Source organism: Balaenoptera acutorostrata, chromosome 7, assembly GCF_949987535.1.
Source record: "Balaenoptera acutorostrata chromosome 7, mBalAcu1.1, whole genome shotgun sequence".
Classification (NCBI taxonomy): domain Eukaryota; kingdom Metazoa; phylum Chordata; class Mammalia; order Artiodactyla; family Balaenopteridae; genus Balaenoptera; species Balaenoptera acutorostrata.
In genome coordinates, this window is record NC_080070.1 from 66,610,807 (window position 1) to 66,636,483 (window position 25,677).

Consider the following 25,677-nt stretch of genomic DNA (forward strand, 5'->3'; position numbering starts at 1 on the left):
CTTCCCTTGGATCACTTGGAAGAAGTTATTGAAATGATACCCTATTACCCTAAAAACTTCAATGTGTATTTCCTGCAGTCAAGGGCATTTTCCTACACATAAGCACATTCAATATTTAAGATCAGGAAATTAACACTGATACATTGTTTCCGTCTAATCCTCAGACCCATTCAAGTTTGCCAACTATCCCAAAATATTCTTTATAGCAAAAGGACCTAGTTCAGAATCAAGTGTTGCATTTAGATGTTATGACTTGTTAGTCTCCTTCAATCTTCCTCAGTCTTTCCTTAATTTTCATAATTTAGACACTTCTGAAGTTTAAGGGCCAGTTATTTTGTACAATGTCTTTCAGCTAGGGTTTGCCAGATCTTTCCTCATGATTAGATTCTACAATATGTATCTGTGACAGGGCTGTTACAGGTGTGATGTCATGTTCTCATTGCACCACACCAGGAACACACGCTTTGCATGTGCCCCATTACTGATGATGTAAGCCTTGATCACTGGATTAAGGTGGTGTCTGTCAAACTTCTTCATTAGGAGGATACTTAAGATTGTAAATATAATGCTCTTCATCAGACTTTCAATTAATACATTTATTTATATCAAGTATGGATCCATGGTTTCCTCTCTTATTTAAAGAGTTATAACCAGCTGTTATCGTTATTTTGGCATTCACATTGTTCCTGTATGTGGCCAGTGGGAGACCCTTCAAGCTAGCTTCTGTGACCTTCTGACATATTCTCCTCTTCCTTCCTTTCTGGCACAAGATTCTCCAGGCACATCTTGTACTTTTCCTATCTCAGCCTTAGAATCAGCTATTTCTCCAAAAAGCCCTGGTTCCTTTCATTGGAGAATGGCATTAGACACCAAGATCTGAGTGCCGAATGCACTTATTGCTATTACGGTCCTGCTGCTCTCGTGTCAGTTCAGTGGACAGAGCTAATATATGTATACATCCATAATATGAATGTATATCATACTTATGTTTGTATTTTATTTCTATGTCTAGATTTATAAACTGGACACCATGAATTCACACTGATACCTTCAAGTTCCAATATAATACAATAGGGTTTATTCTAGTTTTCTTTCTTAACATACTTATAACTTCCTTCTCTAGCAATAAGAAACCCAACTCCTATTGTGTTTAATACATGTACCTATTTGGTCACTCCCCCACCCCAGATTATTCCAATCTCTCACTGCCATCTTCATTGCTGTACCCATAGGATATCTTCATCACTCTGCCCATACTCTGACACCCTGCATTCGGCCACCCCACATTACTGAAACCCTCCTCATCCCTGCTTGGCTCCAACACCCCACACTGGGCTGGCTGCTTCAATGCTGGGATTCTCTCTTCACCCTGCTCGTGCCCTGGCATCCTGTGTTGGGTCGCTGCTTTTACCCTCTTATATAATCCATGCCCCCCCCCCACCTCCTGACCCCTTTAGACTTCTCAGTGTCTCTGACACTTCATGCCAGGCCATCCTTTTCCTACTGGGGATGCTCATCTCACTCAGCCTGGGCTCTGACAACCCACTCTGGACCACTGCAGACCCCCCACCTGCTGGCACAGATGCTCAACTGCTTGGTTCCACTTAATGATTTTGCAGATAAAATTGTTCAGGAAGAGAGATACAGAGCCTAGAAAGGAAGGGAAGGAAAGCAAAAAGAAAGTATAACATGAGGAAAAGGAAGTGCTACTCTATTATTCTATCATTCTTTTAATAGGAACAAAGAAATAATAAGTCATAACATTTTAACAATGGAGAGCTTATCTACTGCACTGGGGCCATATGGAATAATCCTCTATCTCACACACACACACACACATATGGAAATAGATATACATATAGACAAAGAGGTAGACACACACATGCATACAGACATATAAAAAAAAAAGACCGGTAAGCCAGGGGTAAGACCAGTAGCCAGCACTTCTCTCTTTCTAGCACACAGTAGGACTATATTTCTTCTGCCCCGCTTAAAATTAGGTTCAACTTCCAGTCATGATTATATGATTTGCTTTGATAATGAAATGTCAGTGGAAATGACACAAATCACTTCTGGATCAAAGAATTTAATTGCTGATGCTTTTAAATCAGCAGATAGATTCCCCAGCTATCTTCTTCCTCCGGCATGAGGATTGTGAGGTAGGCCTTCATATGCAGGTGCAATGCTGAGACATTTCATGTAGGACAGACTGCCTTGGAGAGTCACTGCAGCAAAATTCCCAAGAGGGAAAAATAATTGTTTTTTTAAGGTACTGAACTTATGGGCTGTTACTGCAGTACAGCTTAATGTTTCCTTATTAATACAAAGAGGTTATATTACTGAGATAAACAAAAGTACAAATGTATAGGTTGTAGCATTTATTTTGTAAATCCAGATAAATACATTTGTCCTGTAAGTTATTTCACCAGAAAGTTGTATAATTTCATGTCTTATGTTTACTCAATATATAATTTTATTAATGTGATCTTTTCCCTTAAGGTTATCACAGTAATTTTCTGATCCACAGATAATTAAGAACATTTATTACACATACAAAATACTAATTCTTGGGGAGTAATAGAAATACCTGCTTTTGTGTAGAATTATAAAGGGTTAGCTAATTGGCAGGGAATTGGCATATTTTAAAACTTCCTGCAAATGCAGTTTCTAAATCATTTAAAAAATAGCTCAGAATTAGAAAAGGCTTATTTTGAAGAAAAGAAAATGTGTTTCAGTGTCCAGCAAATAATAGGTATTATATCGTTTTTGAAAGATAAATTCTTCATTAAATATTTCACATAATTATACCAGTTTTTGTAGCTGTTATTAAGAGACAAATAGCAGCAGATTCCTCATTGCCAGAGTTTCCTCTACAGTTTCCATTTAAAATGATGTTTCGAATTCATGCCTTTATGATTAACTATATACACATCTGTAATTTTCCAGCATGGGTTGCTTATGATGCAGCTATTAGCCTTCATTAAAAATTATCGAAGTCCCACACTTTCAAACTAAGTGGATGATACATACCAAACAACAATCGTAAATTTTTGCCTTTAAAGCATTCCATGACCTTTCAGTGTGAAGCATCATGTCTATAGAAATAATGATCTGGTGAGTTCTGCAAGCATGGCAAAATCTCAGCCATGTGACTCATAGGGCGAAAAGTCACTTATTACTAGTCACACAGCAAGTGTCTGCAGAGCATAATGGATTTATAGGAAGCAGGGTGACCACAGATCTAATTTTAATGAAGCCCAAGACATAATCTGAGCTGACAGAGTGTGAAGTCTGAATATAATCTATACAAGGTTAGAGTTATTGTTTGACAACATAAGGAATATAATTTTGTCTCTAAAAGGTTCTATTTTTCTATTAGGTTCCATAGATACATTTTTCTCTTGGTAGCAAATAATAAAAATTATATTGAGGTGACAAGAAAAACGTTTTTGGACACTTTAAAGAAAATTCTAAATTTTCTCATAGGTTGACTACTTTAAATATGTTAAATTTTCTCCTATGTCTTAAGTCCACGGTAGTTATATTTTTGGATAGAATCACATACACAGATAGCAAGTTTGATTAAGTAAGAATACTAGCAGATTTCTATCACTAAAATGCTTCATAAACAGAAAAATGAAATAGGCAATATGAAAACTCCTCCAAAATTGATTACTTGGAGGTTTACATAAAGAAACATGTGCTTACTACAAATAGAAATCATTATTTACTAGTGTTAAATGTGAATGGAGAAGTGTCATTCAGCCTGATAACATTTAAATAACATACGCCTATATTCTTGAGACAGAACATGCCTTAATGTGACAGAACTTGACTTATTTCTACGTTTTCCTTACTCCTGTGTTATTTTCCAGAATGACAAGATTAAATATGACATTATATCACCCAGTCACACAGAGGCCAAATTAGCATCTGGATACAAGCTTGAGAGACAATTACCAAGAGCCTTGTATTTCTCGACAATAAAGCTTGAACAACTGAGCTATGAATATATGAAAAACCTGTGCTTTATTCACCCAAAAGGGTGAAGTGATTTAGGAGCCATGTATTTTAAAAATGAACACAATACATTCTGGATCTCAGAGCCTATGCTCAGGAACCTGAATGCTAGAAAAATCCATGTAATTTTTAGTCAAGCAACAGTCATGCTGGTGATTATTTAAAATAAAGCTTACTATTTATGAGAAGGTAGAATATGATTTCATGGGGAAAATTGACTACTGAAATAGAGAAAAAACAATGAAACCTGACATTTGTAATGTGGAGAGTCATTTTCAAATTTTTTCACAGGTTTAACACTTTGAAGTAGAAAGAACTTGAATTATTAGGAGGGAGAAAAGGCAAAGTGAGTTCACTTTTCAAAGTCTTTTTGATTAAAGATCTATCTTCAAGGTTAATTTTGGGGAACAGGAGAAAGCTGCCCAATATGTCAAGAGATATTAAATCTTCTTGGATTGCTGGATTTCTGGAAGTTGATTTTTGTAAAACATCATTGTATCCAGGCTACACAAAGAAAATGCACCCCAACTTCTGGAAGAAACCTAAGTCCCTTCTGAAGCTGGTGACCTTACCTTCCTCTCCTGCATAGGCCAGGATGGACCGCGCTCGTATCTGTTTCCCTTCTGTGGTTTTCCCTGAGCAGGTGTGGGAGCAGGAGGACCACGCAGACCACATGCTGAGCACACAGTCCTTGGGGCACGGGGCATCGCAGGCAACAGGGATGGGGAAGATGGCGTCTCTGCACAGCTGTCTGTCAACTTCTTCTCCTGGGAAAGACATCATCACCAACAGTCTATCATTTTAAAATAATGTAAAATGAGCAACTGAAACCAGGCACCAAGATAAACTAGGTTACTTCCCTCTTGTTCTTAGTTAAAAGCAAAACCAAGAGAGTCACTGCATACTATAGCCAGATGCTAAAAGAACAGCAGGAAGGAATAGATACATAGATAAGATAGATAGATCGCTCCATCGATCCCTAAATGAGGCTTCTTTATTATCAGTGTTTGGGTGTGTAGATCAAGCACATTGCTACAAGTATTTTATGCTGTGATACCTGCCCAGGAAGTGATTTTTATACTTGTATTATTAATCTTTGCAATAAAGAGCATCAATGAAATACGTCTACCCCCCTTTATTTTATTATTGGAGATAAGCCATCATTCACAAATAATGAATCTATCCATAGCATGTACCATTTGTTTTCCTGAACCAACTCATATTCTCTATTTGCAAACTCTCTTGTGTCTCCCAGAGAATTTTTTTTTGTACAATTGGCAACCTTTTTCTTTCACTAAAAAAATTAGTCTGTTAGTTGGAAATAGCCAGGAAACATAAATAATAGGATAGTAGTATAAAACCACTGGCTACAGTGATCCCACTGGGAAAGGGGGAAAAAACAACAAGGTAATCTAATGGCAGAAGTAAGACTGTGTCATTCCAGTGCTTAAAACTCTTCAGTAGTTTTCTACTGCTCTTAAGATGAAGGCTAGATTTCTCAAAAGTTCATGAGACCTCAAATGATGTGGCTCTTGTTTTCTTTTCTAGCTTCATCTCACTCCACTCTTTCTGTTACTCACAAAGCTCTAGAGACCGGCACTCATCTAGCGTTTGAGTAAATGAAAGGCTATATACAAAAGGTCAGTGAGGAAGAAAATATTGTTGCTGCTAATAAATGCCAAAGAAAACTAGAAGAATTACAAATAAGTGACCAAAATACAGTATGAAAACGTCTGAACTCTGTGGCTTAGCTGGTAAGTGTAGGTGCTAATGAGGTCAGTGGAACAGAGTAAAACAAGATACAAACAGGCAAAATTAATCTGCTGTTTTGCCACAGAATATATCCATAAAATTCTGGATGGGTGTATCAGAAACGTGTGCCTTGCGGCATTAGGCATTCAGATGAGAAAGGGTGACTAATCATGCCCTTCCTCGTTGCTATAAGCCAACAACTCAAAGCTGTTGGTCACTGACGGAGGGTTAGGAGCATCATTTGAATGGACAGTCCTTTATTCATGTATTTGAAAAACAAAGACAGAAAATCAGAAGTCAACTGGAAATGCTCTAACATTAATAGCTACTAGTTTGTAGGGCCTTAAATCATTAGGCAAAATCAGAAGTCAATTGGAATGCACTTACGTGTTAATAGCCACTAGTTTGCAAGGCTTTAAATTGTTAGGCTTGCTCACTAGTAAGTAAGACTCACTAAAATGACTGTTGGGTCATCATTATATTATTCATTCTTCTTTAGTTACTCTGATCTGTGAGAAGATCTCCTTTCATTCTGCTTTTATTGGCTTTAGAGTTTGGCTTATATCCCAATAAATGACGTGATAGATTGTATGGTAGATACAATACAAAAATCATTATAATCCAAAACATGTAATATTCTACAATTTACATAATGACTCTTGAGTGTACTAGACTTTTTTCTTAGTGCAAAGAGGGGCCTGCATATGTCTTATTTCCTTTGTTGCTATCTTTTATTGTTCTATCTACTCTCATTCACTTTCATTTCCAATATTCTGTGAAAAGTAAGGCAAGTTTGGGGCTACAGCTTATAGTCAACCAGGAATTATAGTTTCGTGTTTTCTATAATACTTAATCATTTCTATTCAGAAAAATTTAATTCATCCTGCAACATTAGAGGAGAGTGTGCTACCTGTGTGCTATTACATTAATTTGCATGACATAAATAATACATTTCTGTTTCTTGTAGTGTAAACCTAGGGATGTACAATTTTAACCTTTCTTGCTTTTTGAGTTAGTCTTTTTTTTTTTCCCCCAACCTGTGTCCCACACCTTATGTTAGATCTTTTTCACTCACCTTTTTCTGCTTAGTCAGGTGTATTTTCCTGTAAGCCAATTCCTTCTAGAGTCCAACTTAACCCTCTGTGGAGCTGTTAAGATCCACTTTGGATCCAACCTCCAAGATTTCAGCATTTACTTCACTTTCCTCCCTGGCAGTCCCCCCTCTACACACATCCCCCCCCCCGCCCCGCCACAGCCCCACAACTTTGTCAGGTGTGACCTTGCCCCTGTTTGCCCCTCTAATCGCTCCTGATTGCCCATCACGGTCTTGCATCCAAATAATGGCATTATGCCCTAGCCACAGTGACTTATTTTCCTTTCCTCCTACAGACCAATCTCACTGTTGCCTTTGCATTCTCTCTTCCCTTTTCATGAAACTTTCACACCTTCACACAGCAGACTGCTTCTCAACATTCAGGTTTCAGTTCAATTGTCTCCTTGCTAGGGGAGCCTTGACTGACCATACACAATCTCACAGTAACTTCAGTTTATTTTCGTGATAGTTTTAATCACCACTAGAAACTATTTTAATTAACTGTTTACATGTTTATTATCTGATCCTACTACTAGAGTACAAACTCAATAAGGGCATGATTCTTATCTGTCTTGTTCATTATTTTATACTTAGAACCTAAAACAGTGCCTGGCACCTAGTAGACACTAGATAATCTACTATGTGAATAAATGAATTAACTTTAAGCTGTTGTTCTAGGAAACAGAATGTTGGACTAGACAAATATGGATTTAAGTACAGTATTTCTTAAAATACCATGCATTCAAGTGGTCTGGGACTTCGCTAAAGTGTGTTCAGTGGACAGGCAGCATATGCCTCATCTGCAGTTTGCTAGAAATGCATCCTCTCAGATCCCACCCATAAATCATAACTTGCATTTTAAAAAGATCCCTGGTTGATTTGTATACAGGTAAAACTTGAAAAGCATTGCTCTAAGATTTTTTTGCCTTTATTCTCTTGTGGTTTGATTAGAACTGAATTGCCTCTTGAAAGGGCAGCTATATAAAATGAATTCATCTGGATTTCCTACCTAACATCATTCACTTCTCTGTGGGACTTCCCTTTATACGTCTCTTTATACCTGGGTGAAAACATTCATTCAATGAAGAGTTACTGATTGCCCATCTTTGGTCAGGCACCATGCTATGAATATTATATACATCATCTCAGCTAATTGTGACAACAGCCTTCTTTTTTTTTGAGGTGTAATTGACATATAACATTAGTTTTAGGTGTACAACATAATGATTCAATATTTGTATATGATCACCACAATAAGTCTAATTAACATTTGTCCCTGTACATAGTTACCATTTTTTCCTTGTGATGAAGATTTTTAAGATGTATTCTCTTATCAACTTTTAAATATGCAATATAGTATTATTAACTATAGTCAGCATGCTATGCATTACATCTCCGTGACTTATTTATTTTATAACTGAAAGTTTGTATCTTTCACAGCATATTTCTGACATGGATATTAATATGTATTTTTCACTTTAAAGGAAATTCAAGCTCAATAAGTTAAATTTTACTGTCTCAAATTAGCAGAAGTTTGACTAAAGAAGCAGAGATTTGAACTGAGTTCTAACCAACTTCCCAGTCTACCTTTTTAACAGTTATGGTGGTAGGGAGAACTTGAGATGCCAAAGGAGATAAGAACGGATGAGCCTTTGTCTGCAAAGAAGTCAAGGAACCAGCACTTTAAATTGTTTCTCAAGGCACAGAGATGTGTGGTGGCAGCAACATTCAGCCTCAAATATAAAGAGTGTGCACTGTTGATACATCCAGGGTTACATATTTTGGCTTGTGACTATTGAACAAACAGCAATGGATCTGTGAGAACATGGGATCATTCAATGGACACGTTAATAAACTCAGCTAATTGACCATTAAATGGAACCCTTAGAAGCCTTGCTCTTTTTAAGCTAAATCTCCAGCATTCCTGGCATAAGTCATCTGGGAAACATTAGGGAAAAAATAATGTTGGGTCTACAGCTAGCACAGGTAACTCCATAACTTGTCATCTCCAGTCACTTTCTGAGGCTGTTACTTCTGTCTTATTTTTTTATATAAAAAGTGACCCTGGAAATAAGCTCCTTACTTGTAAGAGCTGCAGAAAATAATTTCATCCCTCTTCCTCACACTAAAAGGTTTTTGGTTGATAAACATTAAGTAGATAAGAACTGTTTTGCGTGACACTGTATCAGAATATATAGCAGGAAATTAAACATAAACATATCCAAATATCAGGTTAATTTATAATCTTTCCATAGAAATAAATGGAAATTTTGCTGCTTAGCACTTTGGAAATTTCCATTTTTCCATATCAGCCGCCCTATTATTAGGACATTTTCAACCACCATAGGCTTCCATTATAGAACCATATGAGACCCTGATTATCTGAATGTGCATCACCGTAAGTCTGGGCAGACACATCCGATTATCATGATGGTGAATGATGTAGTTCTACAACTCATGAAGGCATGGACCAATGCAACCTGTTTTTTTTTTTTTCTTTAATCTTTCTGAGGTTAATTTCTTGCTATTCTGAATGTGATGCCAACACTTAGAATCCTTCTCATGCTTGACTTTGTGTATTAAATATACTATATTTTTTGGCATGCATTTCCAACATGAAAAGTTTCGAAGGACTGCTTTGCCTTTATGTAACATGCTCACTCCTCACCCCACATCAAGCTCTAGGCTTTTTTTTTTTTTTTTTAAGCTCTAGGCATTTTAACCAAATCTTTAAAAAATGCATATTTTACATGAAATATATAACACAGAAGTAAATGAATGAATCATTGTCCACATATTACAATTTACATCTTACTTAGAAGCCTTAACTGAAGCATATCTTATTCAAACTTGGTGGTGAAACACTTTAGCAAGAGGTTGAGAAATAAAATGAAAATGCTTGGGTTTATTTATTTTTATGAACTCAAAAATATATTTAAATATTTAAGTTGGTGACACTCATTTAACATTTTTCTCCATAAATATAATCTTAAGAATTTTAAAATAATTTATCATTTTAATCAACTTAAACATGTATTTTGGCACTTTAAAGTAACTCCCAAATTTCCCCTTTTTTAATCTATTTTCATGGAAACCACCAAACTCTCAGGAACTCTTCTAAAATATCTCCTCTCATTCTATTGCGTTTCCTACTATAGGATAAGAGAATTAAACATCAGCTTGAAGTAATTACACTAAAAATTCATGAAGATTTCCAGAGAAGTAAAACAAAATGAGAATTGGGGTTAGAGGATAGACATTTTCTTTTCTTGGTAAAAGTATATACTGAAAGTTTATTGCATTCATTGTGGTGAAGCTTAAATGTAATATAAAAGATAAACCTTGGTTTATGAAGGTTTTTATAGTTTAGGAGTTGAGTTAAGAACACTGATACATTAAAAATATAATGAACTGTATTTTAATGTAAGGTGTATGTATGTTTAGTCCTATTCCATAAATGCCCCTGGCATCATCCTGATTTTTTTAAATCACAGAAATGTGGAGATTGCTATGGTTGACTTTTAAAAAAAATTTTATTTTATATTGGAGTATAGTTGATTAACAATGTTGTGTTAGTTTCAGGTATACAGCAAGGTGATTCAGTTATACTATGGTTAATTTTTAACAGTCTCAGTAGCACTATGTGCAGTGCACCTCCAGAAGCCATTGCAAAATCAAAACTCATCAGTGTAATGAAATTGAGAGGAGGGTAAGCAAAAAGGAGAAATCAAAGTAGAGAGAAACCAGATACAGAGTCAAGATTTTTTTTAAAAAGCATACTATTTAGAAGGTCTCTAGTATTGTAACCTTGGGATCAGATTCCTCTTGCTGGACCTGTACAAACTCTATAGTAACCCTAAGAATTATTATTAAGTTGACAATGTCTTTTGTATTCTTCAGAAATTGTCTTAAAAATTCATACTGACTTTTGATAGTAAAAGTCATTATTCATATACTTACTTATATATTGATAACCAATATAAATTCAATAAACAATTGAGATGGGAAAAGAATGGAGGCTCATATTTGCCTAGATCTCCTAGAAAACATTTTCATATAACCACCTTATCTGAGCTTTAAAACAACTGTAAGACATGTAAGTCCAGAATCACTCTCAGCTTACTGAAGTAAAAGACTCATGAATTGAATCTTATAACTCTTTCTTCATTCCCCGTCTTGAAGAGAAGCTATACATCTCTTCAACTTAAATGGGAAGTTTCCAAATCATTTTTAATCCCTGCACTCCCTCTGCAATCACATCCAGGTAGTGAGTCTGATTTATTCAACATACTAAGTATTGCCTCACCCCATATTCTCTTGCACACCATTTCACACTTTCCTCTGGCCTCCTGCTGTGCCCCATTTCTTCTGCAGCCAATCACCCATCCTGAACACAAGGGTGTATTTTTAAAATGCAGATATGAGCATCACAGTCTCCCCGATACCTATCAGCTGAAGCCCAAATTCTTACTAGAGCAGAGGACATTCTCATCTTCCACCATTGCCTCATGTTTTCCCTAAATTCTATCCCCTGAAAGCTATTTGCTTTTCCATGAACTGACATGCTGCTTTCTCACTCCTCTGTCATTTCCTGTACACTCTTCTCCATGCCTCATTGCCCCATCATCTTGCTAAGTCATCCTTTAGGACTGGATTTCCTTCCTCTGTGAACCTTCTCTTTCTCAAACTGCCCAGATGGGGCTGTGCTCTATCCTCTCTGTTCCCACAGTGTTGTAGACATAACACTCTTTAAGACTTTTTATACTTGTCTGTTTACTCACCTTTATCTCCATTAGCCTATGAGAACCTTCTGACCAGATATATTGTCTTATTCAACATCTTTATATCTGGAGTCCTTGGTTCAGTTATTGTTAAAGAGTTTTGCAGAAAATATTTGTTGGATGAGGGAAAAAAATGAATTGGAAATCCCAGAACATAAGTTGCTTTCCTGAAAAAGCCACTGGTGTTTATATTGGCTTGGGTTGGCCAAAAAGTTCATTCGGGGTTTCTGTACAATGTTATGGAAACCCAAAGGAACTTTTTGGCCAGCCCAATATATTTCCAATTGATGGTTTACTAGAACCTGACCAAGATGGCCTTACCATTACCCACAGTTTGACTAAACTTTAGACAGGTTTCTTCCTGACTCTAGGTCCCTGACCTCCCTTTACTTAGAAAATTTATTTTAGAAAAAATGCAACTGTAAATTTTCTTTCTGCCCCTTTGAAGTTTGTGTAAATCTTCTCCTAGCTTCTTGCCAGTTTTACAAACCAGAAAATGTCTTTCTCAAGAGTTGGGAACCATCTCTGTCACGGAAACATCAAAGAAGATAATGTCCTGATCTCCCAGTATGGTAGGTACCTATTTTCTTCACTGGGCACCAACTAGCAAACACAGATGGCCTAATGACAGAGAAAACATTTGCAAACTCAGGAGTAACTCAGTGTGCTCAACACATCCCATTGATCAATCTCTTCTCTTACATCTTCCAGTGTTTTTCCACTAGCTCACCTCAGGGCTTAAAAAACATCTTTCATTTCTGCAGAGTTGATTTTAGTTTCTCTCCAGTGTAACAGTCTAAAGTCCTCCTTACTTGTGTAACTTTGGTGCAGTTTTTATTTTGACCAACCAATTTATATCCAATTTATAATATGAATGTTATCTTTAGCTTCACTTTCTCTTTCTTTATATATATAGATGAAGAAAATACATTAAAAAATTAAAGATATTATTTATCGCTATATAAAATATAAACATTTTTTACCTATTGACTTTTAAATATCTTTAAACAATTTAGGGTCTTCATACTATAATTTTTTTTCAGAATTTTCCTCCTTTCTGATTATCTTCTTCAAACTCTTTCCATCCTCAATAAGTTTATCTTTTATGTCCCTACTCTGTTCTTTTCCTTGCCACCTTTCTTTGTTTTGTTATCTCAAGTCTCTGTCTGTGTTTTCATTCTTCACAATCCTGGCAAAATTGAAACAGGTGACCCTTAGATAAAAACTTGCCTTCCTTCCCTGTCAGCAGCCACTTTCCAACTGCAGGCCTTAATGTAGTCAATAATACAAGCTTTAACCAGAAAACTACTAGAGCTCATCAATGAATTTGGTAAAGTAGCAGGACACAAAATTAATACACAGAAATCTCTAGCATTTCTATACACTAACAATGAAAGATCAGAAAGAGAAATTAAGGAAACAATCCCACTTACTTCAAATCAAAAAGAATAAAATACTTAGGAATAAACCTACCTAAGGAGGCAAAAAACCTGTACTCTGAAAACTATAAGACGCTGACGAAAGAAATTGAAGGTGACACAAACAGATGGAAAGATATACCACGTTCTTGGATTGGAAGCATCAATACTGTCAAAATGACTATATTACCCAAAGCAATCTACAGATTCAATGCAATCCCTATCAAATTACCAATGGCATTTTTCACAGAACTAGAACAAAAAATGTTTAAGTTTGTATGGAAACACAAAAGACCCCGAATAGCCAAAGCAATCCTAAGAAAGAAAAACGGAACTGGAGAAATCAGGCTCCCTTACTTCAGACTATACTACAAAGCTACAGTCATCAAAATAGTATGGTACTGGCACAAAGACAAAGATATAGATTAATGGAACAGGACAGAAAGCCCAGAAATAAACCCATGCACCTATGGTCAATTAATCTATGACAAAGAAGGCAAGAATATACAATGGAGAAAACACAGTCACTTCAATAAGTGGTGCTGGGAAAAGTGGACTGCTACATGTAAAAGAATGAAACTAGAACACTCTCTAACACCATACACAAAAAATAAACTCAAAATGGATTAAAGACTTAAATGTAAGACTGGATACTATAAAACTCTTAGAGGAAAACACAGGTAGAACACTCTCTGACATAAATTGCAGCAAGATCTTTTTGGATCCACCTCCTAGAGTAATGAAAATAAAATAAAAATAAACAAATGGGACCTACTGAAACTTAAAAGCTTTGCACAGCAAAGGAAACCATAAACAAAATGAAAAGACAACCCACAGAATGGGAGAAAATATTTGCAAATGATGTAACTGACAAAGGATTGATCTCCAAAATATACAAACAGCTCATGCAGCTCAATATCAAAAAAAACAAACAACCCAATCAAAAATGAGCAGAAGATCTAAATAGAAATTTCTCCAAAGAAGACATACAGATGGCCAAAAAGAACATGAAAAGAGACTCAACATTGCTAATTATTAGAGAAATGCAAATCAAACCTACAATGAGGTATCACCTCACACCAGTTAGAATGGACATTATCAAAAAGCCTACAAACAATAAATGCTGGAAAGGATGTGGAGAAAAGGGAATCCTTCTACACTGTTGGTGGGAATGTAAACTGATACAACCACTATAAAGAACAGTATGAGGTTCCTTAAAAATTAAAAATAGAACTACCATATGATCCAGCAATCCCACTCCTGGGCATATATTCAGAGAAAACCCATAATTTGAAAAGATACATGCACCCCAATGTTCACTGCAGCAATGTTTACAATAGCCAAGACATGGAAGCAACCTAAGTGTCCTTCGACAGAGGAATGGATAAAGAAGATGTGGCACATATATACAATGGAATATTACTCAGCCATAAAAAAGAATGAAATAATGACTTTTGCAGCAACATGGATGGACCTAGAGATTACCATATTAAATGAAGCAAGCCAGACAAAGACAAATATCATATCACTTACATGTGGAATCTAAAAAAATGACACAAATGAACTTATTTACAAAACAGAAACAGTCACAGACTTCAAAAACAAACTTATGGTTACCAAAGGGAAAAGGTGGGGGGCAGGGATAAATTAGAAGTTTGGGATTAACGTATATACACTAGTATATATAAAATATATAATTAACAAAGACCTACTGTATAGCACAGGGAACTCTACTCAATATTCTGTAATAACCTTTATGGGAAAAGAATCTGAAAAAGAACGGATACATGTATATGTATAACTGAATCAATTTGCTGTACATCTGAAACTAACACAACTGTGTAAATCAACTATACTCCAATATAAAATAAAAATTAAATTTAAAAAGTAATACAAGCTTTAACTTCATTTTTGAGATGAAACCCATTCTAACAAAGCCTAGTAAATACAATGATTTGTTATAAAGAAATGATGAAAATTTTGTGCTAAATCCTTCAATTAAGGCACTTATGGCATAAATTGCCTGCTTAGTGAACAGGGCATTAGGTGAACAACTCTTTATTACTACATTAATGACTTCCTCTCCTAATAACTCTAGTTAAGGATTTCACTTGGGGTTAGGCAGAAAAAAAGGGTAAACTGTAAAGATTGACATCAGCCCCATGACTTCTGCCTCTGTTTAACATCAACTATCATGGCACATTTTTATTTTAATTAATTAATTAATTAAATTTATTTATGGCTGTGTTGGGTCTTTGTTGCTGCACGCAGGGTTTCTCTAGTTGCAGCGAGTGGGGGGCTACTCTTCATTGCGGTGCATGGGCTTCTTATTGTGGTGGCTTCTCTTGTTGTGGAGCACAGGCTCTAGGTGCACGGGCTTCAGTAGTTGTGGCTCACGGGCTCTAGAGTGCAGGCTCAGTAGTTGTGCACGGGCTTAGTTGCTCTACGGCATGTGGGATCTTCCGGGGCCAGGGCTCGAACCCGTGTCCCCTGCATTGGCAGGTGGATTCTTTTTTTTTTTTTTTTTTTTTTTTAAATTTTTTTTTATAGCTACTTTATTTATTTATTTATTTATTTATTTATTTATGGCTGTGTTGGGTCTTCGGTTCGTGCGAGGGCTTTCTCCAGTTGCGGCAAGTGGGGGCCACTCTTCATCGCGGTGCGGGGACCGCTCTTCATCGCGGTGCACGGGCCTTTCACCATCGCGGCCCCTCCCGTTGCGGGGCACAGGCTCCAGACGCGCAGGCTCAGTAGTTGTGGCTCACGGGCCCAGCTGCTCCGCAGCATGTGGGATCTTCCGAGACCAGGGCTCGAACCCGTGTCCCCTGCATTAGCAGGCAGATTCTCAACCACTGCGCCACCAGGGAAGCCCGGCAGGTGGATTCTTAACCACTGCACCAACAGGGAAGTCCATGGCACATTTTTAAATGCATGTCCTCCATGTATACAATATGATAGTGGTAAAACTGAAAGTACATGTGTTTTGCGATAAAGGTGTGAGATGTGTTTTCTTAACTGAAATTAATATTTCATTTTTATGCCTTTTCCTATTATCATTTTGTTCATCTGCCTGAACCCCAGATTACCCTGCTTTGTTTAATTTCAACGACTAAAAGGCGAATGACTCATGTTTATAAAAGCACTCTGGAAACTCTAGAAAAATCAAATAATAATTTTACCTCTGGCATTATTTAAGATTAAACAAAGCTTTATTCATTCTTAGTTCCGCAGATTTTTTTATTTCATATTTTCATTCTTGATTAGTTCTTTCTTCTGACTTCATTCTTCTTAATTGTTTTTGAGTTTGAAATTATCTACACTGTTAATTTCATCTCTTCCAAATGTACTTTTTTAGTTAACTAGAAGTTAAACTGTCCTGGTTCAAATACTGGCTCTACCACTTACCAACTACGTGTTCTTGAGCAAATTATTTAGCCTCTGTGAGATTCAGTTTCCTAACCTGCAAAATGGAAGCTAAATAATAGTAATATTTATTTATGGTACTGTTGTGCATATTAAATGAGAAAAATGGTTTAATGAGGTTCCTAGCTCAATGTCTGGCACATAGTTTAAAAAGGTTACATATTATAACAGTGCCATGCCTACTTTAATCTCCTTCTGTCAGTGGAGGAGTTGAACGTCTCTCCCATACCACTGTGGAAGGATCTGCTCCATTCTAAACACCACTGTGTTTCAATCAAGTTGAGTTAATGTGATTAATAATTTTCTCCTTAGTTCTGCTTATAAGAGGGCTTGTAGAAAGATATTAGCAAATACCATTGCACTAAACTCATAGCATAACCTTCATATTCAGCAAATTTGGGTTTTTCTCTTTGTTAAAGTGTGGGAAATCCTTGGAAAAGCCAATTTATGTAATTATGACTATCAAATTTTACAGTTCATATCTGAAAATTATTTAGAGTTGTGTTGTAAATATATTTTGGGCCTCAATCAAAAATTTAAATTTAAGAGTTATGCTAGAGAATATTTAGCTCACAGTGATAAGCAGAAGTACCAAGATATGTGGCATCCTATAATGTTCCTTTACTTCTCTATGCAGTAAATAATTGCCACCAACTTTTTTTTTTTTACCATCTTGAAATTCTTAATAATTCTGTCATTGAACTTGTGATTTGCAAGTTAAGTCTGATGTAACAAAAGAGCCTGTATGTGAGCAGATTGGATATGCACAATCTGTGTGCTCTCCTAGTCTTGCTATTTAATTTGCATAGTGTTGTAATGCCCCATGATAATAGAATTCTGGCAGACCCATGAAGCTTGAGAATTCAGTGAGACTCAGAGTGAGTACTATCATGTTACACTTATGACTAGGTAAGCAGAGTCCTTGAAGGGTCACACTTTCCAACTTAACCAGAACTTGCTCAGAAAGAATTGAACTCACAAAGAAGGCAGCTACATTCCAAGAAACACAAATGACCAGGGAATCCTATCACATCCTTTCTTACTCCTGTTACTTGCCTGTATTAGCCAACCACTAATGCTGAAAATGACTTAGAAAGATAGAGCAACCTATGTTCCTTTTCCTTCAGTCCTTCCTTACTCATCAGTAACTTGAAGATAGAGTGTTGGTAGAATGTGTGCATATCAAGAAGTGAAATAAAAATAGTTGAATTAGTTTTATGGAGCATTTCTGCTATGCTGGTAAGAATAAAATATATATGCATGTGTGAGTTATAAAATGCCAATTATGTCATTTTGATGATTCTGCATATGAGTAAATGCCCTTATAGTCACTTTTTATTTTTTTTGAATTTCGTTTCATCTATTTTTTTATACAGCAGGTTCTTATTAGTTATCCATTTTATACATATCAGTGTATACATGTCAATCCCAATCGCCCAATTCATCACACCACCACCCCCACCTGCCGCCGCTTTCCCCCCTTGGTGTCCATACGTTTGTTCTCTACATCTGTGTCTCAATTTCTCCCTGCAAACCGGTTCGTCTGTACCATTTTTCTAGGTTCCACATATATGCACTAATATACGATAATTGTTTTTCTCTTTCTGACTTACTTCACTATGTATGACAGTATCTAGATTCATCCATGTCTCTACAAATGACCCAATTTCGTTCCTTTTTATGGCTGAGTAATATTCCATTGTATATAGGTACCACAACTTCTTTATCCATTTGTCTGTCGATGGGCATTTTGGTTGCTTCCATGACCTGGCTATTGTAAATAGTGCTGCAAGGAACACTGGGGTGCATGTGTCTTTTTGGATTATGGTTTTCTCAGGGTACAGGCCCAGTAGTGGGATTGCTGGGTCATATGGTAATTCTATTTTTACTTTTTTGAGGAACCTCCATACTGTTCTCCATAGTGGCTGTATCAATTTACATTCCCACCAACAGTGCAAGAGGGTTCCCTTTTCTCCACACCCTCTCCAGCATTTATTGTTTGCAGATTTTCTGATGATGCCCATTCTAACTGGTGTGAGGTGATACATCATTGTAGTTTTGATTCACATTTCTCTAATAATTAGGGATGTTGAGCACCTTTTCATGTGCTTCTTGGCCATCTGTATGCCCTCTTTGGAGAAATGTCTATTTAGGTCTTCTGCCCATTTTTGGATTGGGTTGTTTGTTTTTTTAATATTGAGCTGCATGAGCTGTATATATATTATGGAGATTAATCCTTTGTCCATTGATTCATTTGCAAATATTTTCTCCCATTCTGAGGATTGTCTTTTTGTCTTGTTTGTAGCTTCCTTTGTTTTGCAAAAGCTTTTAAGTTTCATTAGGTCGCATTTGTTTATTTTTGTTTTTATTTCCATTTCTCTAGGAGGTGGGTCAAAAGGATCTTGCTATGATTTATGTCAAGGAGTGTTCTTCCTATGTTTTCCTCTAAGAGTTTTATACTGTCCGGTCTTACATTTAGGTCTCTAATCCATTTTGAGTTTATTTTTGTGTATGGTGTTAGGGAGTGTTCTAATTTCATTCTTTTACATGTAGCTGTCCAGTTTTCCCAGCACCACTTATTGAAGAGACTGTCTTCTCTCCATTGTATATCCTTGCCTCCTTTGTCATAGATTAGTTGACCATAGGTGCATGGGTTTATCTCTGGGCTTTCTATCTTGTTTCACTGATCTATATTTCTGTTTTTGTGCCAGTACTATACTGTCTTGATTAGTGTAGCTTTGTAGTATAGTTTGAAGTCAGGGAGTCTGATTCCTCCAGCTCCGTTTTTTCCCTTCAAGACTGCTTTGGCTATTCGGGGTGTTTTGTGTCTCCATACAAATTTTAAGATTTTTTGTTCTAGTTCTGTGAAAAATGCCATTGGTAATTTGATAGGGATTGCATTGAATCTGTAGATTGCTTTGGGTAGTATAGTCTTTTTCACAATATTGATTCTTCCAATCCAAGAACATGGTATATCTCTCCATCTGTATCATCTTTAATTTCTTTCATCAGTGTCTTATAGTTTTCTGCATACAGGTCTTTTGTCTCCCTAGGTAGGTTTATTCCTAGGTATTTTATTCTTTTTGTTGCAATGGTAAATGGGAGTATTTCCTTAATTTCTCTTTCAGATTTTTCATCATTAGTGTATAGGAATGCAAGAAATTTCTGTGCATTAATTTTCTATACTGCAACTTTACCAAATTCGTTGATTAGCTCTAGTAGTTTTCTGGTGGCATCTTTAGGATTCTCTATGTATAGTATCATGTCACCTGCAAACAGTGACAATTTACTTCTTCTTTTCCAATTTGTATTCCTTTTATTTCTTTTTCTTCTCTGATTGCCATGGCTAGGACTTCCAAAACTATGTTGAATAATAGTGGCGAGAGTGGACATCCTTGTCTTGTTCCTGATCTTAGAGGAAATGCTTTCAGTTTTTCACCATTGAGAATGATGTTTGCTGTGGGTTTGTTGTATATGGCCTTTATTATGTTGAGGTAAGTTCCCTCTATGCCCACTTTCTGGAGAGTTTTTATCATAAATGGGTGTTGAATTTTGTCAAAAGCTTTTTCTGCATCTACTGAGATGATCATATGGTTTTTATTCTTCAGTTTGTTAATACGGTGTATCACATTGATTGATTTGCGTATATTGAAGAATCCTTGCATCCCTGGGATAAATCCCACTTGATCATGGTGTATGATCCTTTTAATGTGTTGTTGGATTCTGTTTGCTAGTATTTTGTTGAGGATTTTTGCATGCATATTCATCAGTGATATTGGTCTGTAATTTTCTTTTTTTGTAGTATCTTTGTCTGGTTTTGGTATCAGGGTGATGGTGGCCTTGTAGAATGAGTTTGGGAGTGTTCCTTCCTCTGCAATTCTTCTCTAAATGTTTGACAGAATTCACCTGTGAAGCCATCTGGTCCTGGACTTTTGTTTGTTGGAAGATTTTTAATCACAGTTTCAATTTCATTACTTCATTACTTGTGATTGGTCTGTTCATATTTTCTTCATTACTTCATTACTTGTGATTGGTCTGTTCATATTTTCTATTTCTTCCTGGTTCAGTCTTGGAAGGTTATACCTTTCTAGGAATTTGTCCATTTCTTCCAGGTTGCTTATTTTATTGGCATAGAGTTGCTTGTAGTAGTCTCTCAGGATGCTTTGTACTTCTGTGGTGTCTGTTGTAACTTCTCCTTTTTCATTTCTAATTTTATTGATTTGAATCCTCTCCCTGTTTTTCTTGATGAGTCTGGCTAATGGTTTATCAATTTTGTTTATCTTCTCAAAGAACCAGCTTTTAGTTTTATTATCTTTGCTATTGTTTTGTTTCTAATTCTATTTCATTTATTTCTGCTCTGATCTTTATGATTTCTTTCCTTCTACTAACTTCAGGTTTTTTTGTTCTGCTTTCTCTAGTTCCTTTAGGTGTAAGGTTAGATTGTTTATTTGAGATTTTTCTTGTTTCTTGAGGTAGGCTTGTATAGCTATAAACTTCCCTCTTAGAACTGCTTTTGCTGCATCCCATAGGTTTTGGATTGTTGTGTTTTCATTGTCATTTGTCTCTAGGTATTTTTTAATTTCCTCTTTGATTTCTTCAGTGATCTCTTGGTTATTTAGTAACGTATTGTTTAGCCTCCATGTGTTTGTGTTTTTTATGTTTTTTTCCCTGTAATTGATTTCTAATCTCATAGTGTTGTGGTCGGAAAAGATGCTTGATATGATTTCAATTTTCTTAAATTTACTGAGGCTTGATTTGTGACCCAAGATGTGATCTATCCTGGAGAATGTTCCATGCGCACTTGAGAAGAAAGTGTGATCTGCTGTTTTTGGATAGAATGTCCTTTGAATATCAATGAAATCTATCTGGTCTACTGTGTCATTTAAAGCTTGTGTTTCCTTATTAATTTTCAGTTTGGATGATCTGTCCATTGGTGTAAGTGAGGTGTTAATGTCCCCCACTATTATTGTGTCAATGTCCTATTTTATAGCTGTTAGCAGTTACCTTATATATTGAGGTGCTCCTATGTTGGGTGCATATAAATTTATAATTGTTATATCTTCTTCTTGGATTGATCCCTTGATCGTTATGTAGTGTCCTTCCTTGTCTCTTGTAACATTCTTTTTTTAAAAGTCTATTTTATCTGATATGAGTATTGTTACTCCAGCTTTCTTTTGATTTCCATTTGCAGGGAATATCTTTTTCCATCCCCTCACTTTCAGTCTGTATGTGTCCCTAGGTCTGAAGTGGGTCTCTAGTAGACAGCATATAGATGGGTCTTGTTTTTGTATCCATTCAGCAAGCCTGTGTCTTTTGGTTGGAGCATTTAATCCATTCACGTTTAAGGTAATTATCAATATGTATGTTCCTATGACCATTTTCTTAATTGTTTTGGGTTTGTTTTTGTAGGTTCTTTTCTTCTCTTGTGATTACCTCTTAGAGAAGTTCCTTTAGCATTTATTGTAGAGCTGGTTTGGTGGTGCTGAATTCTCTTAGCTTTTGCTTGTCTGTAAAGCTTTTGATTTCTCCATCGAATCTGAATGAGATCCTTGCTGGGCAGAGTAATCTTGGTTGTAGGTTCTTCCGTTTCATCACTTTAAGTATATCATGCCACTCCCTTCTGGCTTGTAGAGTTTCTGCTGAGAAATCAGCTGTTAACCTTATGGGAGTTCCCTTTTATGGTATTTGTCATTTTTCCCTTGCTGCTTTCAATAATTTTTGTCTTTAATTTTTGCCAATTTGATTACTATGTGTCTCGGTGTGTTTCTCCTTGGGTTTATCCTGTATGGGACTCTCTGCACTTCCTGGACTTGGGTGGCTATTTCCTTTCCCATTTTAGGGAAGTTTTCGACTATAGTCTCTTCAAATATTTTCTCAGGGCCTTTCTCTCTCTCTTCTCCTTCTGGGACCCCTATAATGTGGATGTTGTTGTGTTTAATGTTGTCCCAGAGGTCTCTTAGGCTATCTTCATTTCTTTTCATTCTTTTTTCTTTATTCTGTTCTGGGGCAGTGAATTCCACCATTCTGTTTTCTATGTCACTTATCCGTTTTTCTGCCTCAGTTATTCTGCTATTGATTCCTTCTAGTGTATTTTTCATTCCAGTTATTGTTTTGTTCATCTCTGTTTGTTCTTTATTTCTTCTAGATCTTTGTTAAACATTTCTTGCATCTTCTCTATCTTTGCGTCCATTCTTTTCCTAAGGTCCCGGATCATCTTCACTATCATTATTCTGAATTCTTTTTCTGGAAGGTTGTCCATCTCCATTTCAATTAGTTGTTTTTTCTGTGGTTTTATCTTTTTCCTTCATCTGGTACATAGCCCTCTGCCTTTTCATCTTGTCTATCTTTCTGAGAATGTGGTTTTTGTTCCCAATTGACACCAACTTGTAAAAACTATAAGTTAAATAGCTGTACACAACTACTTTCAGTCATCAAGCCTCTCAGGCATCTTCTGGATAAGAAGAAAAAAAGCTTCTTTTGGAAGTGTTGTGATGCAGTTACACTGAACTGTAGTACAGTACTAAATGAGAGAAATTATGTTACAAAATGAAAAAAAGTTATATCTCAGGAACATTTTGAAGTTATCAGTACAATCAACAAAATAGTCATGTTTATTTTAATCTATTGGTTTAATTATTTTAACTTTAAAAGCTTATGTTTCATGTCTTCATCTGTGATGAAATACAACTCCTGTGTTGATCTCTCCAGCCTCACTCTCTATCCCATTAAAGCATCTTACAGGCTGTATCCCAGTCAGCTCCTCTGGCAACCTTGTAAGGATCTTTGTGGATGAGGGCCCTGGGAGTGATTTTTCCTTTAGTTTCATTCATTTTTTCCCCTTTTTTCAGGTCTTGGTTACCTCACATTCTTTCTCTGAGTGAGTCTCACATTTCCAATCTTTCCTGCAAATTACCAATCAAATAGTCTGCCAGCCACACTGCTGTGACTGCATTACACCCTTTAAGGACTCCCTGTAGTTCTCCAGATCAAGCATTCATACATGTCTGTTGTGTTTTAAGACATTCAACCATCTGTCCCCACTAGACATACCTTGTCTAGCAAATTCATTTCCCCTGCTCTGGGTATAGTTGCAACAAGATTAGGCTCAGGGGACCACATTGCTTGGAAAAGGATGACTCCAAGCCTTTATCAACCATTTAGGACTAAGTTAAAAACCAACTTCAATTTGTAAATCTTCTTGTTCAAAGCAATTTTTACCATCTCTCTTTCTGCACTCCTGCATTTTGGGATCTCTTTCATATTCACAAAAATAAAAAGAAAGTATAGTTATTCTACAGATAGCTATTACAAGATCACAATGTAGAAACACGTCTATGGAGTAATGGGAAAATTACAAAAAAAAAATTTAAGTAGACCTATATTTGACTTTGGAATCTTGCCATGATTAAGAAGACCAAATGACTTAGAGATATTATATGTATCACATAAAACATTCATTAATAAACAGTGTAAAATTTGGCTCACCGATAGAGACTGTGGATTGATAGGTGATTAGAGATAACACATTTTTTTGAGGGAGACATTTTGAAGGCAGTGAAATTTGAACAGAGTTTTGAGGGAATGAAAGTTAAGTAACTGGAAATGAGGAAGAGAGAACAGTAAAATAAAGGAGACTTTCTACATGGAAGGCTCTGAAGCAGAAACTAATCCAAATAATTAATCATCATCATTAATCTTTTCCAAGATCTTCCATTTTGTCCTCTGATGACCCTCACGTAGAAACACAGAAAGTTTGGACCATGAAGACTGTAGGCTGAGAGCTAAGTCGCAGTCTGTCCCTTTAATTTGCATCATTGTAGTGCAATGTCTGCTAGCAAATCACAGGAAAAGAATCCTAGGGAAAATAAAGTTTCACTGATGGGAGAAATGTTATTCTATTAATTGGTCCAAAAGCTGTTCAGTTCCATAATGAAAATCACAAATGTGTTAGGAAATACCAGCCCATTTCATCAAGAGTTAACATTTATAAAAAGTTGTTCAGGACCACCTCAGACTTAATAACAATTGCAAGAGTTTGTAATAAAAAAAAAAGGATAGCTATAGCTGATAGAGAAAGAGCATCATACACTCAGCAACTGAAATAGAAAGTCTCTGTTAAGATCAAACAAAGCCAAACCATGATTAATGAATATTTCCAGAAAGTAAACCTAAGAGTTCTATAAAACATTAGTATCTGTACTGATAAAGAAGGAGTTGATTAGACGGAGATGGGCCAAAATGGAACTCAGGAACCAGTCAACATAAGTGAAAATTAAAGGCCAATGAGAACAAAGATCTGGGAAAAGATAGAAAAATTACCCTAGTTCACTGTTTTCCAAACCTGGCGGAAGGTGGGGAGTGGTGGTGGTTCTAAATAGTCCTACCATCAGGTCCCATTAGAAGATTAGTCAATTGGATCTACCAAGCAAGATCTTAGAAATATTTTAAAAAGATCCCTGACACCTCCATCACATCACATCATTACCATTTCTTTTATGTGGTGAGAGCATTTAGGATCTACTCTCTTAGCAATTTTCACATATATAGCACAGTGTTGTTATCGATAATCACAATGTTGTGTATTAGATACACAGAACTTATGCATCTTCTAACTGGAAGTTTGTGCTTTTTGTCCAACACCTCCTCATTACCACCCCCCCACTCCCACTCCCTGGAAATCACAGCTTTTTCAGATTCCACATATAAGTGAGATCATATATAGTATTTGTCTTTCTCTGACAGTTCACTTAGCATGAGGCTAACACTAAGATGGTAATCATACTGCAATATACGTGTATCAAATAAACACCTTGTACACCTCCAAGTTACACAATGTTATGTGTCAATCACATTTCAATACAGCTGGAGGAAAAAAAAGATCCCTAAATGATTGTGATACATCAGTGTTTGGGAGCTATTCCGTCTACTCATTTCTGAGGGAGGGAGGGAGGGAGGGAGGGAGGAAGGAAGGAAGGAAGGAAGGAAGGAAGGAAGGAAGGAAGGAAGGAAGGATTGACAGTTCAAAGTAAATTCTCAGTCATATTTGGGACTAGAAATTATATATACTTATTTAATTAAAAGTAAATAACATTGTCCCACTGCATCATCTTAATTTACCTCAAATAACTCTTTGTTTTTGTTCATCTCAAGCCCAGAGTTAAAGCAATAATTTAGGTATTTTAAGGAGACA

At 36.2% G+C, this 25,677-nt stretch overlaps 1 protein-coding gene across 1 annotated transcript in view; it reads right to left on the bottom strand.

Annotated features, from left to right (window-relative positions):
- The window catches only part of THSD7A (thrombospondin type 1 domain containing 7A), a 487,237-nt gene that overhangs the window by 117,338 nt on the left and 344,222 nt on the right, over positions 1-25,677 (bottom strand). Inside the window, exon 7 of the mRNA XM_007191805.3 lies at positions 4,593-4,787. Within this exon, the coding sequence (XP_007191867.3) occupies positions 4,593-4,787 (195 nt within the window). The remainder of the gene's footprint in view (positions 1-4,592; positions 4,788-25,677) is intronic.